Genomic DNA, 23310 nt, shown 5'->3' with positions numbered 1-23310 from the left:
ATGCTACTTCTGAACTCTCTAGTCACCTGCTATGTGTTTGGGGTCAGAGAAAATTTTACCTCAGACTATTGCTTCATCTCTTTCTGATCTGAGTGATATTGTGTACACAAGTGAGTAACCCCTTATTTTAACCTTCAGAAGCCGAAAAGAGTTAGAATACTGATAAATCTAAAGCTATAAATGAATTCCTTCTTGAAAGTTTCTATACAAATGTTATTTTGTAAGTGTATTATCATTTCTTACAGCTCGAATAAATTAATAAAATTGATTTCATCTCTTACTTCCCCTCCTCAAGCCTCCAGGTCTACCTGTATGTCACCATACTGGATTTTTGATTAGAGCTCTCCAACATCTGTCTTTTAAGATGGTACAATTGGCAGGGGGGCAGATGATCTCTGAAGGTCCCTTCCAACTCCTGCCATTCCGTGATTCTGTGATAATCACAGTATCACAGTATGCTAGGGATTGGAAGGGACCTCAAAAGATCATCTAGTCCAATCCCCCTGTCGGAGCAGGAACACCTAGATGAGGTTGCACAGGAAGGCGTCCAGGCGAGTTTTGAATGTCTCCAGAGAAGGAGACTCCACAACCTCCCTGGGCAGCCTGTTCCAGTGCTCTGTCACCCTCACTGAGAAGAAGTTTCTTCTCAAATTTAAGTGGAACCTCTTGTGTTCCAGCTTGAATCCGTTACCCCTTGTCCTGTCATTGGTTGCTACTGAGAAGAGCCTGGCTCCATCCTCATGACATTCCCCCTTTATATATTTATAAATGACAAGTTTTTTATATAATGACAAGTTAAGACAACCCTTATGTGGATGTTGCAAGAATAGTTTACATCCTTGGTAGAAAACCTTTAATATATCCATTCTCTCATAAGACAGCAATAATCTCCTGAGACTGAGGCACTTTTCTGTCTCTCAGCACTGGTTCTTGGGATGATACCAGAGAATACACTGTCAAGGAAAAAGAAAAGCTGATAGTTGTTTCTTATGTACAATTTCAGATAAGGGATATGCACTGAGTGAAGGTGGAAAAGAGAGGAACTTCTTTTCTCTGTAGATATTGAGTTGCAGAGGAGTTCATATTTTGTGACTTAGTAGTTTATAATTTTTAAGTCTTATAGTATGCAGTGAGCGATGAATATTGGGGGATTTGTACCATGTATTCAGTTAAGCCTAAAATATCACTTTGGAGTATTTTTAAATATGCATATTCATATCTGTTCCACTAATAAACCCAAATTTTTGCAGTATGTGTCATGTTAAAAAACCCAGCTCTAGCAGTTCTATTGGGCTCTTCCCTAAATGCAGAGTAGCTTTGGATATCTGATGCTTTTCTGTAGTTAGACCAAATTGGAAGCTTATTTTATTAATCTTGCTTTTAGGGCCTGTGGGTTGTTGTATTGCTTTTGGTCTTTTGCTGAGGATGTACCTCTTAGGCACCCAAATGAGAGAACTTTGTAACTTTTCTGTGATTGTTAATGATAGTTATCTATAACTCATACTTAAAATTATCTGTGGTATTTGTAATGGTTACTAAAGCATTGAAAAGATCTCATAAATAGTTTACTTTTTTTTATTCTAAGTGGCAGATTTGGATAACGTAGAATTTTTCACCTTTCTAGGTCTTTGATGTATAGTGAAGCTAACAGACGGGAGACGTTCACTTCATGGCCTCATGTGGGTTATAGGTGGGCACAGCCAGATCCTATGGCTCAAGCTGGGTTCTATCACCAGGTAAAAGGTTTAGTTGTTCTTAGTATTTGTTCCCTAGGTGAAGGTTTGGGGAGCAGGGAAAGAAGTATTCCCCCCCCCCCCCTTTTTTTTTTTTTTTAGTGGATTCCTTCAATGATACAAAAATCATAATGAAAAGTTTGTCATTCAGCTCTTTTCTTTTTTAAGTTTCAGGTTTTTTTCCATGCCTTGAGGTTGCTTTTGTTTTTTGTACAGATCACAGAAAATACTGTTCTGAACTTCAGCATATAAAACACTTTTAAATATCAAATTGATCTGAGTTGAACAGCAATAATAAAGATGAAGTTGATTGTTATGTAGAGTCTCTTTTTCCTCTTGTTAGATTGTTCAGTAAATATCCTAACGTTTTTATAAGTAACTATATTCTCCTAGTGGGATTTAAACCGTATTATAACAAACAACAGTCCTAGATCACATTACTAAATTATTAAGCTTAGTGAATGAATACAACCTCACATTTTATTCCACTACTTTTGCTTATTTCCATTTTTCATTCTCTGACGTTTTTTCTACTATAAAAGAAGTACTCATGGTATGGGTTTACATAACAATGGCTAGGCAGTGCATATCATTTGGCATCAGTGTTCTCTGCCTGATTATGTCAACTGCAAAGCCTGGTAGGTGCAAGTGGATAGTTTTTGGAGGATTTCTTAAGCTTGTTCAGGAGAAGAAATGCAGGGAGTTCATATGTTAGAATTGCATCTGCATATTCCCAGGCATATCCTGGTGACTTCAAATGTGGTTATGAAAATGCTAAATTTTAAGAGAATGGAAGTTTCCATTCTTTTTCCACTGTCACTTCAGCTAGTAACAACTGTTCTTTGCAGAGAAGTGATATAGAATGCTTTATATTCCAGCCGATTGAAGGCACAACAGGAAATACTTGTTTAACCTGTGTTTTTCCAAGCATGCAGATGTATAGTTATTCTGCTGAGGTTCTAAATTTTTTGAACCTTGTGAACTTTTTCTAAAGGCCGAAAAGTCTTAGCAGTGATGCTGAGTTCTGTGTCTGTATGATTTTTATCCAGTGGCTCACACAGGTGTCAGTTCTAATACTCTTCTATAGTAATGTTGTGTATTTTTTTTTTTTTTTTCCAATGTGAAATACTGCCACTTAGTAGTATGTAATTTGTGGCCTTTTACATATTTGATGTGGTGCTTTGCTATGCCACTAGAAGAAGGAGAGGACTTGATCACCCAGTTAAAGGGTTTTGTAGTATATAGCTATATAAATTTCACCTGTTTCTTTTTATTTTATAGCCTGCTTCATCAGGAGATGACAGAGCCATGTGCTTTACCTGTAGCGTGTGTTTGGTGTGCTGGGAGCCTACAGATGAACCTTGGTAAGTTTAATGATGTTTGGAGTAGACTTAATTTTGTGCTGAAGAAGTTAGAAATCTTTGGAGGACAAAGATCAACATTATCTCGATGGGATTTTTGGTGAGTGTAGGGAGTGTCACTGACAAGAATGGATTTCCAGTATGATTCCATGGGACAAATCACAAAATAATTCCCTGTGCTATGTCAAATTTCTGTATGATACTAAACCAAAGAAATTGTAGTTGGTTTTATTTCTTAGTTCTGATTTGCAATTTCATTTCAAATTGTTCCATGACAAAGGTGGCAACCAACATTTCTTTGCAGGGATGTAAACACAATCTTCTTTAAAAAAATATGTGTTCTAGTCACAGTCATAAAGTTCTTATACTGCAATGGCCATGCAGTGCTTATTTGTCTTTTCTGTGAAGTTGCAAGATCTGTTACTAGTCTCCTGAACCAGTTAAATTGTGCATAGTGACAAAAATGCAGGACCTTATATTGATTTTAAAAGGGTTCTCAACATAATTTTTGTCTTGATTATTTTGTAATTTATAATCATTATTTGAACATGTCCTATTCCTGACTTGCTGCCAACTTTCCTTTGTAATACATTACCTTCATAGTCCTTGTCTCCTCCTTTCCCTGGTTAATTTCCATATATTTTTTAGTAGTGTTACTGCTCTTTGCCATGTCTCTGCCTTAGGTATATACCAAGATTAGAAGGTTTTTTTCATGCTTCTTGGTCACTGTGTCATTCAGGACTGTTTTCAGTTTTGATTTCTGTAAGTGTGGATGTAGAACTAGAGCTAGGACATTGCTTCATCTTATTAAGGTTACTTATAATATCTGATAACGTTGGAATTCTGATGTACGCTCTATGGAACTTAATCTTTGCTTTTCTTCATGAGGACGTGATGGACTACTGCCTATAGAACCATTATTTTTTTAAACGGATTAATTATATTAACAGCGCTGTGTGTAGATTTCTCCATTTGAATATGACTATTCAGGAAGCAATCAAAGGCTTTGATACAGTCTGCTATTGAGAAACAGCAGGGAAAGCTGCGTTGATAACTTCAGAACTCTCTTGTATGGTTGACTGCAATACAGTTCAAACAGTTCCGTTTCAGATTCACTTCAAGGGCTGAGTTTGTATAGGATGTGTATATTTTTCACAGTAAGAAATCAATGTTTGCTATGTTTGTTTTTAATATGCAAAGGTCTGAACATGAGAGACATTCCCCAAACTGCCCATTTGTCAAGGGTGAGCACACTCAGAATGTACCTCTTTCAGTCACACTGGCAACAAGTCCAGCACAATTTCCCTGCACAGATGGCACTGACAGAATAGCCTGCTTTGGATCTGGAAGTTGCCCTCATTTTCTAGCTGCTGCAACAAAACGAGGAAAGATCTGCATATGGGATGTTTCCAAACTTATGAAGGTATACAATATAAACAACCAGTTTTTATTAACTAACTACTGATAAGCAAATCTTGATTTAAACTAAAGACCTCTTCTGTTTTTTGTTATTATTTCTCAGGTCCACTTAAAATTTGAGATCAACGCATATGATCCAGCTATTGTGCAGCAACTTATGTTATCAGGAGAACAGAGCTCAGGGGTTGACTCAAGGAGACCAACGCTAGCATGGCTAGAAGATTCATCTAGCTGCTCAGATATACCAAAATTAGAAGGAGACAGGTATGCCAATCCACAAAATTAGAAATACGAAATGCTCCTGTGTAAGTGGTAAATATTGTTTAGTTAAGTCATGCTTTGTGAAACATAAGATTGGTAAAAATTTTTTTATGGAGATAATTTTTGTTTAATCACTGTGTATCTGTACACAATTCAACACTTCAAAAACAATAATCTAAATTTCTATCTTTAAAGCCAGTTACATTTTATTCCTGCTGTTTCAGTTTTTACACTCCACTAACAGAGAGATACCAAATCTCATTGCTGCCCTGTGCTGATGTTGCAGAGGCAGAGAAAAAAGAGAAAGAAATAGGAGTTTTGGAACAGCTTTTCATTTTAGTTATGGATTATGCATTTCTGGTTTTGAAAGTAAGGGCTACTTGCTGACTTCTGGAACATGCTTTTGTCTGATTGCTTTTCTGTAATTTCTGGGTATTTCATTCTGAAAATAAATGATGTGGATGTGCTAGGAATTGCTTTCATTTTGTACCTTTAACACATGTATATGGACTCTAAGCAATTATACAGTCCTGTTGCAAGCTTTTAGATAAGCTAGAGGGTATGCCAGTGCTTAGAAAGTATCATGTGAGAAAAAGCAGTATTCTTTCATTTATGCTTTTTACAGTCTGTTACTGGAAACTATTTTGTCATATTACCAAAACTCAAACAAAAGAGTGAATAATTGTTGGAAAACTCAGGACAAAAGGTGTTTGGGGAGTTTTGCTAGTTTTCCAAATGTTTCTTAAACTTCAGCATCACGGAAAGTACTGCTACATGCACAGGAAAGTAAATCTTTGGTTTTAAGCTTGGTGTGATTCCTACAGGTCTGCACAGCAGATACGAAGATTGCTGTTCTGAAGAGGGTATGTAGAAACGTGGGCAACATCAGAGTGTCGGGCCTAACAGCTGCTGGGGCCTAGACATTTACTGTAGCTTTAGGGCTGTAAACTCCTTGAGAGTTAAAGAATTAAGCCAATTTTAAGAGCTGATTAAAGAATAGTACAATCAGTAGAAACATACTGCTAAGAACTAGGCATCTTTCACTTCATTTAATCTATGTGAAATTTACTATCACTTTCCCACTCAAGGGGAAGCTGGGTGAGAATCAAAGTATTGAATTGTCACTGTCTGGTTGTGAAGTGAAGGTTAATCAGGATTGAGCCAAAAAGGATCTGTTTGTTGAGCGTGAGGGGGAAGCATCCAGTTTGTTGAGTAGTTATACCAGTAGTGAGTAGTTATACCTGAAGCTGCAAAGAGACTACAGTTCTTCCTGTGTGTAAAAAGCCTGTAATAGGAAATTGTTTCTTATATTGGAAAAGCCAGATGTGTAAAATCTTGATATATCCTTAGAACTACTGAAGGGCCTATTTCTCTTGGAGGTGTTTTTAACAGAATCTGCCTTTATGTGTAACTGATTCATATGGTAGTGTTTTTAAAAGCAGCACACTGTTCATACACCCTTTCTACACCAGCTGCAAAATCTTCTTGGTAGAATTGAAGACCAGTCTGACAGCTCCACCTTTCAGAGACTATTTTGAGGAACTTTGAAGAAAGTGTTATCAGTTTTTAGAGGTTTTGTTCGGTTTTGTTTTTCTTGGAAAGATTCCTGAGAAGTGGCTTTCATTTTAATTCCATTTATATCTGAATTGTTGGGAATATGATAGTAGAATGAGGCAAATGGAAAGCTGGTCTACTGGTTTGATGATGGAGGAAAAAAAATTTTGTATTGTTAGTGCCTGTGACGAACATCAACAGATGTACAATGCTGACTAAAAGAAATGCCAGGTTATAATGCACATTGTATTTTGTACTAAATTATTTTTTTAAATTTAATTAAGAATGCAGCTACAGCATACATGGTGTCATTCAAGCATTATTTTTTTCAGTGATGACCTACTGGAGGATTCAGACAGTGAAGAGCATTCCAGATCGGAATCTGTGACAGGTAGGTTATATCTGATCCATGTAATAGTTTAGAGATCAGGAGAAAAATTGTTCTTCTCAGGCTTTTAAAAAAGCCCTGTCAAAAGCAAAGGATATTATATCCACTGTATTAGAAAAAAGAAGAAAGATTGACCTCGAAAACAATGCCGATATTTAAGTCACTGTTTGTGTGGTTGAGAGATTACATGCAGGAGAAAGGGAAAATCTTACTTAGTTGGTTAATAAATGTCTTATTTGACAACAAGCATTGCTTATCTTGCTGTCAATAAAACACACAAAGCAAGTTGAAAGAATTTACTTAGAACACAAACAAATTACAGCTGTACAAACCCCTTCAAATTCAGGAGATTGCCAGAGAGAGTTCCTGTATCTTGATTGTTTCCCTGTGGGTAAGCGCTTTGAGAGAGTATTGCTCTTCCTGAATAAAGATTTGATACGGAAGCAGAACAGTACTATGCATGGTGTTCTTGTGTTATTTTCTTGGAGGTTGAATCAGAAATTTTGGTGGATGGATTACATGCTTATTTTCCATAATCCAGTTTACGTCTTTGAATAAGGATCAGCAAGTGGGGGGAAAAAAGATCATGTGCATATACAAGGATTTTTTTCAACAGAAGTATTAGCAAAGATGGTACTCTGTCGTTTATGCTTAAATCACCTCTTAATATGGGTTTGTGCAGTGTCCTTCTAGTCTTTTAAATCTCTGTGTTACTTAGTTGAATTCTTCTGATTCATTATTATCCTTGCAGTACTGTTTTGTTTGAGTAGGCTCTCAAGTTTTTACTGGGTTTTGCTTTATAATAGCTTGGGGTTTTTGCTGTTAGGTGATCTGTTACATGGTGGGAAGTGTCAAATTTTAGAGTAAAATGACATGTTTTTCAACTAACATTGGAGAATGAATCTGCAGAATTGCAGATATTTTGTGGTACTGGATTGTCTAGGAAGGAAGGGGAATAATGAATTTTGTTGATTAGATTAGTTGGATTTCAGTGTGGTGGTCTAGCCAAGTGGAATAATTTGTAGAAAGATAATGCTGTTAACTGGGAGACTTGTTACAAAGGCTAATGTCCTGTTATCTTTACTTTCACTCTTGTTGATAAAATTAGGAGAACCATTAGTTTACGTGGAAGGAATGTTTCTGGGCCTCTTTTATTGTTTCTTGACTATCAAATCTTTAACATACAAAGTGTTTAACATATTGAGACTGTACAACAGTGACTTTTTACTTAATTATGAGGATAAGTCCATAATATATGCAATATGATTCCTTTTTTGAACATATATTATGTTAAACATTTTTGTTTTAAAGGGCATACATCGCAAAAAGAAACTATGGAAGTCAGTCTTGATATAACAGCTCTCAGTGTTCTTCAGCAACCTGAAAAACTTCAGTGGGAAATTGTTGCAAATGTTCTGGAAGACACGGTTAAGGATCTAGAAGAACTTGGGGCAAATCCCTGTTTGGCCAACTGTAAGAGTGACAAGATGAAGGAAAAACATCTAGAACAACACAACATTCCCTTTCCTTGTTTATTAGCTGGAGGTCTATTAACATACAAATCACCTGCTACCTCTCCTGTTAGCAGTAACTCTCAGAGGTCACTGGATGGCTTAAGTAGGACTCGAGGTGAGAGTGTCTCGGAACAGGGATCAACTGACAATGAATCCTGCACTAACTCAGAACTGAATTCCCCTCTGGTAAGGAGGACTTTACCTGTATTGCTGCTATACAGCATTAAGGAGTCTGATGAAAAAGCAGGAAAACTCTTTTCACAGATGAACAATATTATGAGTAAAAGTATACACGATGATGGTTTCACAGTTCCACAGATCATTGAAATGGAGCTGGACAGTCAGGAACAGTTGCTGTTACAGGATCCCCCTGTGACTTACATTCAGCAGTTTGCAGATGCTGCAGCCAACCTAACTTCTCCGGACTCGGACAAGTGGAGCTCTATGGTTCCCAAGCCTGGGACTTTGGTTCAGTGCCTGCGTCTGCCAAAGTTTGCAGAGGAGGAGAACCTGTGTGTAGATTCAATCACTCCTTGTGCAGATGGAGTTCATTTGTTAGTAGGACTGCGGACTTGCCCTGTCGAATCTCTGAGTGCAATAAATCAAGTAGAGGCCTTGAATAATTTAAATAAATTAAACTCGGCACTATGTAATAGAAGGAAGGGGGAACTAGAATCAAGTCTTGCTGTAGTGAATGGCACGAGTATTGATGTAATCCAACATGAGTCACCAGCAGATGTACCAACTCCTTTAATAATTCAACCTGAACAGAGAAGTGTTAGTGGTGGATACCTAGTGCTTTATAAGATGAATTATGCCACTAGAATAGTTACTCTAGAGGAGGAACCGGTAAAAATCCAGCATATCAAAGACCCCCAAGACACAATTACCTCAATGATTTTGCTCCCACCAGATATATTGGATAATCGAGAGGATGACTGTGAGGAGCCTGTAGAGGAAATACAATTAACTTCTAAAAATGGCAATGGGAGAGAGAGAAGATCTGAGATCTCGACTCTTGGGCACCTGGTAATAACTACTCAGGGAGGATATGTAAAAATACTAGATCTTTCGAACTTTGAAATTCTGGCCAAAGTGGAGCCACCTAAAAAAGAGGGCACTGAGGAACCAGATATGTTTGTCTCTGTGATATACTGTTCGGGCACAGACAGATTATGTGCATGCACCAAAGGTAAGACTTCTCTTAATTTTTTTATTTTTTTTTTAATGCTTGATTTGGCTGTATTTGGATTATATTATAGAATGTTAGAATCTAAGTTTCAAAATAGTAATAGGCAAATTCCATTTAATTTATGTACAGTTTAATTCTGTTCTAGGGAGCATGGACTGTAGTTAATTCCTCATCTTGAATGTAGATTTTAATCTCTAAAATGGAATACCTCTTGGGTATGTCCAGTGTACTTGTAAATTTGTTCTTGTAGAGGCAAAGCTTTTCTTAAATCCAAAGCAAATAAAAGTAATTATCGTATATAATTATTTCTGTGCTAGAGATCCACGTTTCAGAAAAATGTCTTCTGTTTGTTATTGGCGATATTCAAGAGGACAGAGAAGATAACGCTTTTATACCTTATTCCAGTGGTCAGTTGCATCTTCTTTCAGATAGGACTGCTGGTTCTGCTTCAGCTTTTTGCTTCAGCTGTTTTTTATGCTCTCTTGAGCATATAAGCATGAGAGCCAGACTATCCATGCAGGACTGTTAAGTCTTTTTCAAAATGAACACAAGACATTCTGGGGGAAGGGGACAGGTAGCAGGGGAGCGTAACTCAAGTCCAGGCCACTGCTGCTTGTTAGAAGTCTCTAAACTGCTTCCCACCTCCCTGCTTCCTTGTGTCACACTGAGACAGTGGACACAGCTCTAGCTGTCATCTAGCTGAGTTCCTCCAGGCACCAATGTCTCATTTAGTTCTCCTGTACTGGAATGCAGCTCTGGTGGAAATGCTTAGCCTCTCAGGGAGGCTAAGGTGATGGAACGGTTCAAACATTTCAAATGAACTCCCACCAATATCATGTTGAAATTTATCTCTACTAGAAGAATTTCGGTTGACGCATTTCCTCCTTTCATGTCATGTTGATTCCACAGTCCTCCCATGAGCAGTTGTTCAACTCAAATCAGATTTACCTGTTATTTTCAACAGATAAAGTAAGGCTTGTTGTAAAAATCTCATGTCTGTTAAAGGCCCTGTGTAGGCACTTACCTACCAAGAGTTGTAGCAGTGGAGATTTTTGATTTGCTTTTTTAGTATGGATGAAAACATCACATGTTAGCAACTAGTGTTTATATTTGCAGATTCCCAATGGAAGCATTCATATTTACTAAATTGTTCTCTTTTGGTATCTGTATTTGAAGAAATGTCTATTAAACTGTTTTAGCTTTATTTAATAATGCACGCTTTTTCCTAGTTAAAATGGAACTCTAATGGAAAGGTTAATTGCCTTTGAAAACTGTTAGTATGTCATATCCATGTTTTTACCAATACTTTGCTGATCAAACTGCAATCTCATTTTAAAAAAATCCCGGACCGTGCTAAGGTTTTTTTTTTTCTACAGAATTGTACTACTGTTCATTTCTTTCAAATTGATTCTGTTTGTCTTGTGTTTTAAGAGTAATGATAAAAGTTAAAGGCCTTATTGTTACTGTGCACAGTACTTTCCCATGCAGTGTTAGCGTGTATGATAATTACATTTGTGTAGCATTTGGTATTATCTAAACCTGTTTTGGGACTTTGAGTGTAAGCTATGCAGGTGTGTTGAGTTGGGAGCATCTGTGTGTGTAGAAGTATTTGTCTCTTCTGCCTAGATAACCACCACCTCTGTTAGTGTCTGGAGAATACTTCATCTTCCTCATAGTAGACAACCACATCATTCTGCTTTTTCAGTAAATATCTCTGTATTTTTTCCTCTCTGAGAGCGTTATAATATCCATCTAGTAATTTATAAATAGCTTTGCTGTGACTTCTTATGTTCTTGCAGCTTTTAAGATGGCTGAGATTTTGTTGGTTTTGTTGTTTGTTTTTTTTTCTTCTGTAGTCTTATATGCCACAGGTATTCCTCTGCCCTCAAGTTTCCTCTTTTGAATATAGTACTTTGATAACTCTTCTTTTTTTCTATCTGTTGATTATTCTTACCTTTCATTTACACCCACCGCACCTCTATTTGGAACTTGATTTTTCTGCTTTGCAGCCAAATCAGAATGAACTTCAGAATTCATTATTTTCATTGTTTAAATGTTTTAGAAGCTTTCAATTTCTATTCCTTTTTTAACATTTCAGCCACTTCTCCTGATTTAATATTTCTCACTTTTGAGAAATTAAGTCCAAATCCATCTTAAATATTTAAGGACCAATGTCCACTAGAAGCCTGGATTTCAGGGTCTGATGCTAGATATGTCTGAAGCCTCAGAGTCCTAACCTTGTGCCTAAGTATGAAGTTTTGTAAATAATTATTTGGTCTTAAATGTTTATAAATAACTGTACTGCATAAAATTCAGGAATGCTAGAAGAAAAATCAAATAAAAAATCAACTATTACTATAACTTTTTTATTCTTTATCTTATTGTACATTTGAATAATAATGTAAGGAATAAGTTTTGCATAATTTTTGTTGTGTTGAATCGTAGTCATCCTTTAATCTTTCTGCTGTAAGCGGGTAATATTGCTTACCTGCTAGGTGGCTGAAGATAATTTTTAAATAGTTATTACTTTTTATTAAGTGCAGTTTTCTTAGGCTTGTGCCAAAATCACTTTGAGGTCTTAGCTCCTCTATATTTACTGCCACGTATGGCATTGTGCCTGTAATCTGACAGCATTAGGAAGATGTGTGTTGAAAGTAGAATAGCTATATTCACCGATGTATTTAACATTAATCCTTCTAGCAAGTAGCTAGAAGACATAAGAAGACATAAGTGAAAATGTTAAGTAGAAGATTTAGAACCTACATGCACTGGAAATGCTTGGATGATGCTGGAAATTATTCAAGAATATGAGCTGAGCAGTTTGTTCTCTCCTGCTTACTTGCTTGGATGGTGGGAGTAGGCAAAGAGGTACTTTAATGTCTGAAAGTTTTGGATGCAGAATAGCTTGGGTTTTTTCCTGCTGCTCCTGCTTGTTGACATATTATTTTCATTGGTAGATCATATAATTTTTCCCATAGCTGCCTTTAAGATATAGTTGAAAAGAAACCTGTGTGTGAATGGGTGTTTCAGGTTTTGAGTGGTTTTATGTAAAGATGTTTTAGACCTCCATCTAGACCTCCATCTGTGTGAGCTGGGAATAATTATTATCCTGCTTCAAAACGTTACCTCTTGGTGTCAGCTTCAGGTGCTTCTCTGTTTCTGGAACCTGGAGTTGACCTCTGGGGGCAAGTGTGCAAGTATATTCTTGGTTCCAGTTCTGTTAAGGAAACATAGTGGACTTTAATGTCTTTCTATTTTGCTTTCTTCTCTTCCCCTTGGCCAAGATAAACTATAGTTAATATCCCTCTCAGTAGTGCTTTGTGTATTAACCGTATGGGGGTTTTAAACTTTTTGCCTTGTGTCATTAATATAAACCAGCTTAAATTTTGCTTTTCTAGAGTCCAAAATAAGTAAAATTTTTGTTATAAAACTATGCAGTAGGTTGACAGGTATTGGTTTTGAATAGGATTATAGCTGTAGGGTGGTCTTTTGATGATATTTGAAGCCTATTATCTGGTGTTTAAGAGGATCAGATATAGTTTGGTTTGGATGCATACGTTTCCAGAGCTACAGTTGTCACTGTCTTCATATCTCAGCTTTCATCTAATCATATTTCTTTTTTTTTAAATTACAGTCCTACCAAAAATTACTGAAGAAAGTGGTCCACAGCATACTTTCTACTTTTTTCTTTTGTTGTGTTTGTTTTGGGTCGTTCCCTTAGTTTAGCTGCTTAGCGGTATTTGCCTTGCAGGTAATTTTGTTGAACTTTGCTTTAGAATATGGAACGAAGTGCAAAAAGAAGTGTATCTGAAATGTTCTTTTTTAATCTAATATAAAGGTGCAAATCTCTGCTTGTATTTTGTTTTGGCAGTTTTGAAAATTGTGTATGCTTGTATTTCTGGGAGTATTTTTAAAAAGATCATTAAGAATTGTTCATTTTCTGTCTTTCATCGTTCTCCCTTGTCAAGTTACGAACTTCAGTGTCTGAAGAAATATTATTGAGTAGAAAAGTGAGGTGGAATTTCAAACAAATGCTAAGAGGAGTGGAAATGTTTATGGTGTTGTAGTGAAGCAGGTACTTCCTTGCTAGACTGATTGAATAGGTGTTAAAATCTGTATGATCTGCTTGACTTCTTTCTAGTGAGCGAGTGAAACATTCCTTGATTGTGAAATTTGCAATCTAATTCTTTCACAAATCTAGTTTTTGAATGTCTGTGTTGAGTAAAGATTTTACAGTAAATTATTTCCCTGTTGAGTCCTGTTGAAAATGCTAGTATGTCTTTGCTTTACATCTGGCAAAGTATTTCTCAACGGAAAGTCAATTTGATCTTTAAGAAGTGGTTCTTCAGTAGTTCCCTAAATTAATTTAGTTATATTTTCAGTTTATTATTTGGAAATAGTTTGGGGAAAAGCAGGAGGAAAAAAAAAAAAGGGAAGTTTTTCTACTTGTTTTCATCATAAGGAAGAACTCTAGTGCCTTTTTGTTCTAGCAGTTCTCTTTTCTGTCTATATTGCTTCAGAGCCGACAGGAAAAAAGGTCCAGCTCCAACTGAATGAAGTTCCATAATCGGCTTCTCACACACAGCTATTCCTAGACCACATTGGATCAGTTCTTTTGGGTTTTGACTATTTCTGAATTAGAGTTGGAAGCTGTAAAAGAAGACTATGAACACAGAATGTAATCCATCATGTACCTTTGTTTGTTACTGATTGTTTTTACACTTTTGTTTATGAGCACTTTTTTCTTTAGGTGTCTTTTGTGATTATGCTTTTTTTAATGTTCTTTTCTCTATATATAATTCCCCTAAATTCTTGCCTGCAGTGTTACATTGTAACAAGAGTTTTTCTAGTTACTCCCCTTAGTTGGAGAAAGTGTTTTTTTTCAGACTGGAGTTTGGTGTGTCAAAAGTGAGTTGCCTATGCTAATTTTTCTTGTTGCAAGTCCTGGCAGAACTGGATGGCACTTTCGTATATTTGAGAATTGATTCCCCCAAATGTTGTACCTTTCAATTATAACAGGTTGCTTGCTCTTGAGTTGTCTATAGTGTATTAACTACTCTCTGTAGCTTTTCTCCCATTTTGTTTGGATATCTTATTTGCATCTTCCATGTCATTGGGCTTTGTCAGCCTTGCATACCGGTGTATTTGAAGTTCAGGAATCAATTTAGCATTTTCAGTTGTCTGCATTCATAGGCAATGGGGTCTGATGGGATGGGGGAGAGGTAGAGTTTTTTCCACATCAGAACTAGTGTTGGAAGTGATGCTAAGAGATCATCTTCAAGTCAGGATCAATTACATTTGCCTATTCAGAAGCAGAGTACTGATCAGCTGTTTTTGAAGATCTTCAACATGGAGATTTAACAACCTAGTCATGACATTTTTTCTACCGCATGCTGTCCTTGAAAATGATTTTTTTTCCTATTGTTTAGCCTGTATCATCTTCCTGATTGGAGTCATTACTATCCTTTATGAACGTGGCAAAGAGATTGCTTCAAAAAAGGAGAAGACAGAGTTTATTTAGGTACTGTCCTTCTCCAACCATTTATTTTCTTAAGCCCAATCTCTCCAATCCTTTTAAACTTTCCTCAGGGACTTTGAAAGAAAAAAAAACAAAACAAAACACCTTACTCTCCCTTCTCAACAAACCTGCTCAAGTCAGTCCATGTGTTTCTTGATGAGATACCCAAAATCAGGCACAGTAATCCTACAGATGCCTTTGAATGGAAAAGAATTCCTTAGCAGCTCTGCAGCCTGTACATACCGTGCTTGTATACATAGTGGCATGTTTGCACTTTTGAGCAGGAAATTGAATCAGGTTTATCTTCTGACTCACAAGAACCTCTTTTACAAAACTGCTGGCTAGCTGATTTTTCTTCATCCCGTAATAATGCATTTAATTATTTCTTGCTTGGCATAGTAACTTTCACTTGTCACTATTTAATTGCGTTCTATTTTTTCTTAAGGCGGAATGGAATTTTGCAGCTGAAATCTTCAAGAATAGTGTAAATTCTGTTGGAGTGAGGTTTTGGGGAAGCTTTCTTGAGGACATTTTTCAAGTGTTCTGAATAAGTAGGTTTAGAGCTAACCCTTTCTCTACACCCCAGTGGTGAGATATGAAGGACTCTTAAGTTGTTCAGTGAATAGTTTCCCCGTGGTATGGCTTTGTTTTCTTAATTCCTTTAACTATTCGGGTATTGTTCAACTATGTCCTTCTATTGTGATTTGCTATCTACAATTGTGTCACTCTTCCAGACTCCTGCCAGAGTGCAGGATACCTTCAGGATACTGAACATTTCACCAGATTGGCTTTGACTGCAGTGACCTAGGCTCTGACATGTTCTCTAACTTGTGCCAGTGCTGCTTTCCTGGAAACCAATAGCTGTTTTGCCAGAATGAAGGTTGGGATTTATTTGGATGGATTTATGATTCTTATGTTCTGTTTGTATAACACACCAGATTTTTGAGTCCGAGCAAATTACAGATTTTAAATACAATTCAGAATTAAATTAACAATGTTTTTAATATATTACCCGTTATTTTCAGGAAGTGTAATGATGCCAGTTTCCAATTATTCTCCTTTGCGATCACTGAGTATGTCAGCGTCAGCTTTTGTATCTTCTTGATAGTGCAACAGAAGCATTTATCACCTTTGTCAAAGTGATGCAAGCAGAGAAGTCTTCAGCTAAACTACTGCTTATGATGTTTGCTACCTGGCTAGACTTAGAAAGCATGAGATGAATCACTGTTTCAGCTTACTAGTGCATTCTATGAGCTAGTAGTAATGTGCCCCCCCCCCAAAAAAAAAAAAAAACACACCAAAAAAACAACACAAAAGAAGCAGCATTGACTTTTGCACAGATTTTTTTTTTTTTTCCTGGCACTTGATTACAGGAACTATGGTATCTTTGAAACAAAATTAAGTGTACATCATCAGAAGGTCATCTTTGGATGTTCTAGGAGAACAAATGCCTCCTTTGTGATACAGGAGCCGAGCCACCTGCAGGGTTTTGGAAAATGTGCATAAGAACTAATAATTCTATAGGCTAATACTGTTGTTCATGATAAGCTTCATTTTATGGAAGCTTTTTAAAAACAAACATGAGGAAGTGAGATATCTCAAGTTTAACACAGAATTTTTCTTGGAAAAGTGCTGGAGTCTTTCAGGAATGCAGGGATTCTGAGTCCCTTTTCCTCTTGTAATATGAGTAAAATGGTAAGGACATTATTTGCTGCTGTTAATTAGTGACAGAAACTCAGAAACTTGGTTTGAGAACTAAGGTTTTGTTTCTTTAAAACCAAACCCTACCCAACCACCTACAGAATAAGTGAGACCTTGGCATAACTTTCCCTTAGAAAAATCCACACCTTTGAAGTTCTTCAGCGTTTCTCCTGCTGTGAGCCATAAAACTGGCAGTTGGTGCAAGTCAGTATGTTGAACTTCCATTGCATTAGGGTGTACTTTACTTTCAGGACAGGGGATTATCTGGTTTTGCTTGTTGAGATCATTCTGATCATTGATATTTGAGCAGTAAACAGTACAGGAAACAAACTGAGGTTTGGCTTATTACCAAATGAAGCTGTCAAGGTCTGTGTTTTCTAATGTGTCCCTAATTCTCTTTGTGTGAGGAAAATTGCTCATTTGTCAGCTGTTTAATTTTAAGGAAGCTCATTATAAGTGTTATTTGCTAGAACTGTTTTTTTCCCCTCCACTCTTGGGATCTACTTGGGATGTACTGTTCTGCACCAGGGGTGGGTTGGGGCTGAGAGGGGGCAGTACAGGCTTCTTACTGGATTTCAGTGAGAAAGTCCCCACCAACAAATGCCTTAATGGCCTAATGAAATAGCTGTTTTAATGAGATAGAATAGAAGGAGAAATATAAATAGTGAGAAAATCTCAAGTCCCTTCAGATGCTGCGAGCCCTCCTTTCGTGCAGCGTCACCCAGACCCCGGGTGGATTTTCCTACAGCACACCATGTAGGTCCTGTCCATGGAGAGGTTCTTCCTTTTTGGTCATTTGAGCTATTATTTTCCTCGTTTTATTCTGTCTTGTTAAAACAGCTGTTTTATTAAGCCATTTGTTGTCAGGCCTTTCTTACTGAGATCCAGAAAAAAACTTTTGCCAGCTCTAGAGGTGCCTCTCAGTGCTCGCTCTCTGCCTCGCCGTGCCCCTCTGTCGCTCTCTATTTCACTCCCCTCACAGTGGGGAACGTGTACCTGCTGATTATGCTTTTATCTTGGGTTTTTATTACATATATTATCTCAAGTTTGTTTATTTCAGATTACCTGGATAATTTGCATAACAGGGTTTGTCATGTTAGTCAGATGCTGAAGAACAGTCTGTAATCAATTTTCAGAAAAACTTTGGAAGGCGTACCCTAGGATTTTCCTATTTAAATCCTACTGATAAGGATTTTTGTAACTTCTGAAACTGTTAACAGCCCTTCCTCTCCCCCCAGCCTTATGTAAAATTGAGCATTACTTCTTGGTGACTTCTCTGTAAATGACAGAATTCATCTGTGTATATCTGTAGTGGTCAATAAGGGGCAACTTCTTTGAATGATTTCAAGCTTCCATCAAAACATTGTGTCTGTTGAAAATTTTGGTCTTGCTCTTTTGACTGTTGACCTGATCAGTGTTATAATTCCAGGTTTGATGAAAGAATGTGAAGACCCTCATAGTTAGGAGAGTTCAGCAGGGAAGTGATTTTTCAATTCTCCAATATTGAACTTTAAGAGGAAATTTATGCAACCAGTACAAATGAGTCAGTGTAGGCCTTGATGGACATGTTGACAACGATGGAATATTTTCTGTTTAAAGCATTATTTGGATTATGTAAAGTGTCATAATGGTTATGATTTTGGGTTCCTGTTGAGGTTTCTTTAGTTAATTACCTTTTAACCCCCTTAATATTTCTTTTTTCCTTTGATGCCATTCACAACTGGAGTCAGTGTTTTTGTAGTTCTGTTTTGCATTTACCCAGAAACAATTTGCAGTAGTAAAGCAAAATGAGTATTCCTATATAATCTTACTGGTTTCAGGTCCTGCATAATTACTGTCATAATTGTGTAGAATTTCAACTGCAAGCCTGTCTTGTGGGTTGAGTTTAGCTGTATGCCTGTCTAAACTTGCCTCTTTTGTTGTCTGTGATGATTTTAGGTGGAGAACTTCATTTTCTTCAGATTGGAGGGACCTGCGATGACATAGATGAAGCTGATATACTTGTAGATGGATCCCTTTCCAAAAGTGTGGAACAGTCATCAGAAGGCACCAAGCCCTTATCCAACCCTTCTAGTCCAGGCATTACAGGTAAATTGCACATGTTTAAATGTATCGTGAGTAAAAATCCTTTTGTGAGTTTTGGAAGTTGCATATTAAGATGATTTTGAGTTATTTAACAGTGTGCTGCTTTCTACTTTTTTGCTGCCTGAAGTTGGAGTTCTGTAGTTACTGTATGTCTATCACTGGTTATGTACAAGCATAACACTTTAGCAGTTCCTGATTAAAAAAAAACCCCAACTTTTTGTATAACTGATTGTTTTTTCCAATGTCAACATGTTATTTTACATGTGGCAGACAGGGAATAACAGGTAATTGTGCAGGCACTGAGCTTCCCTCCTGGTTTAAGTAGGCTTGGACTCTTTATTTGGAATTAAAATCATATATTCATTATATAAAATTGCCTTAAAATTTCATGCAGAAGCTGTACAGATCTATTTAATAAAACTGTACAAAATATGTATTCAACAGGTATTGTTGCACACAGTGAAACTGATGCTCTCTATGCTTCAAGCAGTGCAGTTGCTGTTGATAAATAAGGCTTATGATGTGAACTCTTGGATTTTTGCTTTTAGCAGTTTGTCTGGGTTGAGCTATGCTCAAATTGTGCTGTCATTTACCTACTAGTTTCCTTCCTGGAAAGGTTGTCTGCCTTGGGCAGCAAGAAATAATTGATTCTAATTGTCCAAATCCTATTTCTACCCTAAACATCATATTGTAGGTCTTATCTTTACTGCAGTTCTCATATACCACCCTGCTGCCTTTTGTAGTATTGTGGCCCACTTAGGTAAAATGAAGAGTCGGGTGAGTGGGTTGTTCCTTTTGTAGTCAGGTAGAAGGGTAAAAATGTGAGGAGCTCCCCCTGCTTGTAAGGGAGAACAGTGAGTATGCAGGTTGTGGGAGCTCCTGTATGGGCCTCTTGATCTTTTCTCAACGCTCATCAAAGATGCTTTAGTGTAGATAACATGCTACTAAAACTTAACAACAGATCTAACTTTGCTGGTTAAGTCAGAGGAATATTCGAGTCATGCTGAGGTTTTTGAACTCTCTCTCTCTCTGTGTATAGTCTTGCTTTGAGTTTTAAAGGGAATTGTTTATGAGAGAGCTGTAAAACTGTTATGTTTTTCATTTTGTTTTAACCTGCAGTTGTTGAAGATAGAGACGCAAAGCACAATTATTTCAGTTGGGTTGGAGTTTGGAGGTTTTGGTCATGTCTGTTGGGACAGAAATAGGGATATACTGGGAATAGATGACCTAGAATATAAAATACAAGAATAAATAATGTAAAGCATGAAGATAAAGCAATGATACAATGGAAATAAGCCAGTCACGTAGATATGATTATTTCAGAGAAGTTAATTTTGTGTGTGTGTATGTCGGGGAAGGGGGAGCGTGTCTTTGCCTGTAGCTGTAGGGGACAAAAGAAGCTGGGAGAGTACTGAGTGTCAGTACAGGACCATTTTGGATCATGGCATCTTTGTTGTCAACAGGCTACGTGCTGTCTTTCTCCCTAAACCCCTGCCTGCTGCCAGCCTTGTAACACTTTAAGTTGTGTTGTGCTGTCTTTGTATGACCCTAATTTTACTCCACAAGAGGTGATCAAAAGAGGGAAGGTTATAAGATTTTTGTTATAAGATTATCTGTAGGCAGCAGTACAGCAGTTGCTGTATTCTTCTCTGCATCAGGGACTGAATTTCTCCTGCTCCTTCCCTTTTCCATCAAAGGAGCCATTCCTGAAGGTTGAAAACTGCTAGGTAATAAACCATTGTACATATCCGAGGGAGAGAAGTCTGTGGCTTTCTTCCACACCTTTCTTCTTTTGCTAATGGCCAATAAAGAAATAATTATGCTATTAGAACTTCAGCTTGTCATAACTCAATATTACAATATAACAAAAGTAATGTAATTTTGCAAAAGCAGCCAAGTGTATCTGACAGCACTGGAAAGTTTAAGTCCTTTGTTTTTCAATTTTAGGGGTTGATACCTCATTACATATGGTTGCTCTGAATACTCTGAATTTGTAGTTGTTACTGTTGGGAGGGGAGGGAGAATGAAGCGGAAAAAAAATCTTGTCTCCTCAATGACAGAATTGTTGCACAGTTTGAGCTATGATCTCAGTTGTCGCTGCAGTGTCATCTAGTTAATGAGGTTCACATTTGGCAGTAAAAAAAAATGAAGGTGTTTCCTGTATTACTGAAATTAAATTTCTAAAGCATTTTTTACTTCTAATCTCTTCAACATTTTCCTGCCTCCTAGATGGAAAAGCTGAAATAATAGTTGTTGCAATGAGAGTGAAATTTTTGCCTGACTCTGTGTATCTCCTCTTAAGCTTCTTCACTTTTTGGGAAGAATTGTGTGTGTCTTTCTACTCTCAACTTGGAGGATGTAATCTTGTTATTATTTTGTTTCTAACCTGGCTTGCTTTGCAAGATAGTTTCTAGGTTCAGAGTTAACTGGGGGGATTTTTTTTTGTGTTGGTGTTTTTGTTTTGTTTTGTTTTTTTCCTGGGATGGTGACAGTAGTAGTCAGGTAGCAAACTTTCTCCTTTTGAAAACCATCGCTCCTTTACAAGATTTTCTCAAAAATGTAAGAAAATTGACATTGCGCATATCTTATTTTCCCTCAACTTTTCAATTTATTTTTATTTTTCTAAGGAAATCTGATTATTTTCAAAGTTTCTTTGTGTTGTTTCATTAGGTGTTTGTCTCCCTGGGATATTTTAGTTTTCAATACTACTTCAATTAATATTCTTGTTTCCTCAGGACAAGACTTGGAATATGAAGACAAAAAGACAAAATACTTGTCTAGGCCCAGTGTCTTTTTAAGTGCATTACATAAAGCATGTTTGTTTTTCTCTTACCCCTCTCTTAAGCTAAACTGGGAGCCTTCCAAAACATTCTAGTAATCCACCATAAAACAAGTCTATATTGATAAGAAGGTGCCAAAGTAATGTTTTAAACAGTGATAAAAATGTTACAATTGCATAGTAATTCCATATATCTCTCTTCATGAAATGAAAAACTTTCATGTTTTTTTCATCTGAGTCAACAGAGGTATTAAAAAAAAAAAAGTTTTAATCAGCTTTACATCATCAAAGTATAGCTGGCAAATTACTTTTTCCTGATGCTTCTGGTTTAATCCCAGATGGCATGCTTAGAGCTCTCAGTACTTAGAAAATGTATTCCAAATGAGCTGTCTTCAAAGGATACTGACTTGAAGGCTAGTGTTGTTTGGTTGCTTGTGTTTGTTTGTTTGACTTTTTTTGTTTGTTTGTTTGTTTGCGTGCGGGGTTTTTTGTGGATTGGTTTTGGTTGTTTTTTGGTGTTTTTTTTTTTTAGAAACTTCATATAACATGTAGTTAAATTTTACCTAGAACAGTTTGGATATATTTCAAACTGTTCATAGGATGTTCTGGAAAAAATATCAATGTAGTAATTAATGTATGTTCTGTAATTATTCAGGAGTTGATCTTTTGGTGGACCAGTCATTTTCCCTTGAAACACTGACGTCCCTGGTGGAACTGACCCGTTTTGAGACTTTGACGCCACGGTTTTCTGCCACTGTTCCTCCCTGTTGGGTAGAAGTCCAGCAAGAGCAGCAGCAAAGGCGGCATCCTCAGCATTTGCACCAGCAGCACCATGGGGACGCAGCCCAGCATACTCGAACTTGGAAGCTACAGACAGACAGGTAACAGTGCAAAAAGAATCACGTGTGTATTCCTTAACTAGTTCGTATAGCTGGTATAATCACAAATTTCATGCAATTTAATTGGTTTTAAGTAGCGTGCAAGTTTAAGAATGTGTGATTTCAAAGATAATAATCCCTATCTGGTAGTTTGCATTATAGGTCTTCGTGAGATTGCCGGAGTTTTTTTAGTGTACCTTGAAACAAATTGAAAAGTCAAGTTTTGAATTCATGTATTTTTGTTTGCCAAACAGTGTCATTTCATTATATAATTAGACAAGCACATTCACCAGAATTACAGATATTCTTGATTGTTTCTATAAAATTCTGATTCACCCTTCTTATGCATACACACATTCTTAGCACATTTTTTAATCACAAAACGCAAGCTGCAGGTGCCCATATGACTAATTAGTTGTCCTAAACAAAATCATATTGTAATTTATTTTAACATGTGAAGATAAACTCTGGATTTATGTCAGTTCATCTCAAGTTAAACCTTTATACAGGAGACATTGACATAAGCCAGTATAGAGCCCTAGTTGTGCTAAAATTCAGGCAGTATTTTCATTGATATGAACTGCACCAACATGGTATGTGTAGTACTTCTTAGTTTTTTTACCCATGGCATGAGAACTTGGAATTCCTCTGGGATCCTAGAGACTAGGAGAGCAGTGTTGCAGTCTCCTTGGAGAGATGCTTAAAACCTACCTGAAGTAGCTTTGCATAGTTTTTCTGAAAAATGCTTGAAGAAACAAAATATAGATAAAAGTTGTGTTTTATTAAGACACATGCATAATAAGGCACTGATCTTTTGGGTCAGGCTGTCACACATCTGTCCCACTGATGTACAAGATTAGGATAGTAACGTGGAATCTAAACACCCATACAGTGCAAACAATGAAATAGCCAAAGGTTGCTAGGGGA

The 23310-nt window shown here is 36.9% G+C and overlaps 1 protein-coding gene across 1 annotated transcript in view; it reads left to right on the top strand.

Annotated features, from left to right (window-relative positions):
* The window catches only part of BIRC6 (baculoviral IAP repeat containing 6), a gene marked incomplete at its 5' end in the record, with an annotated part of 189395 nt that overhangs the window by 19728 nt on the left and 146357 nt on the right, over positions 1-23310 (top strand). The window contains 8 exon segments of the mRNA XM_082481945.1: positions 1625-1736; positions 3015-3097; positions 4295-4517; positions 4617-4777; positions 6661-6719; positions 8028-9422; positions 18580-18729; positions 22161-22386. Coding sequence (XP_082338071.1) covers positions 1625-1736; positions 3015-3097; positions 4295-4517; positions 4617-4777; positions 6661-6719; positions 8028-9422; positions 18580-18729; positions 22161-22386 — 2409 coding nt within the window.

This window comes from Vanellus vanellus (genome assembly GCF_965231255.1).
Source record: "Vanellus vanellus genome assembly, chromosome: 3".
NCBI lineage: Eukaryota > Metazoa > Chordata > Aves > Charadriiformes > Charadriidae > Vanellus > Vanellus vanellus.
Note: the sequence above shows the minus strand (reverse complement) of the source record. Positions and strands in the feature narration are given on the sequence as shown.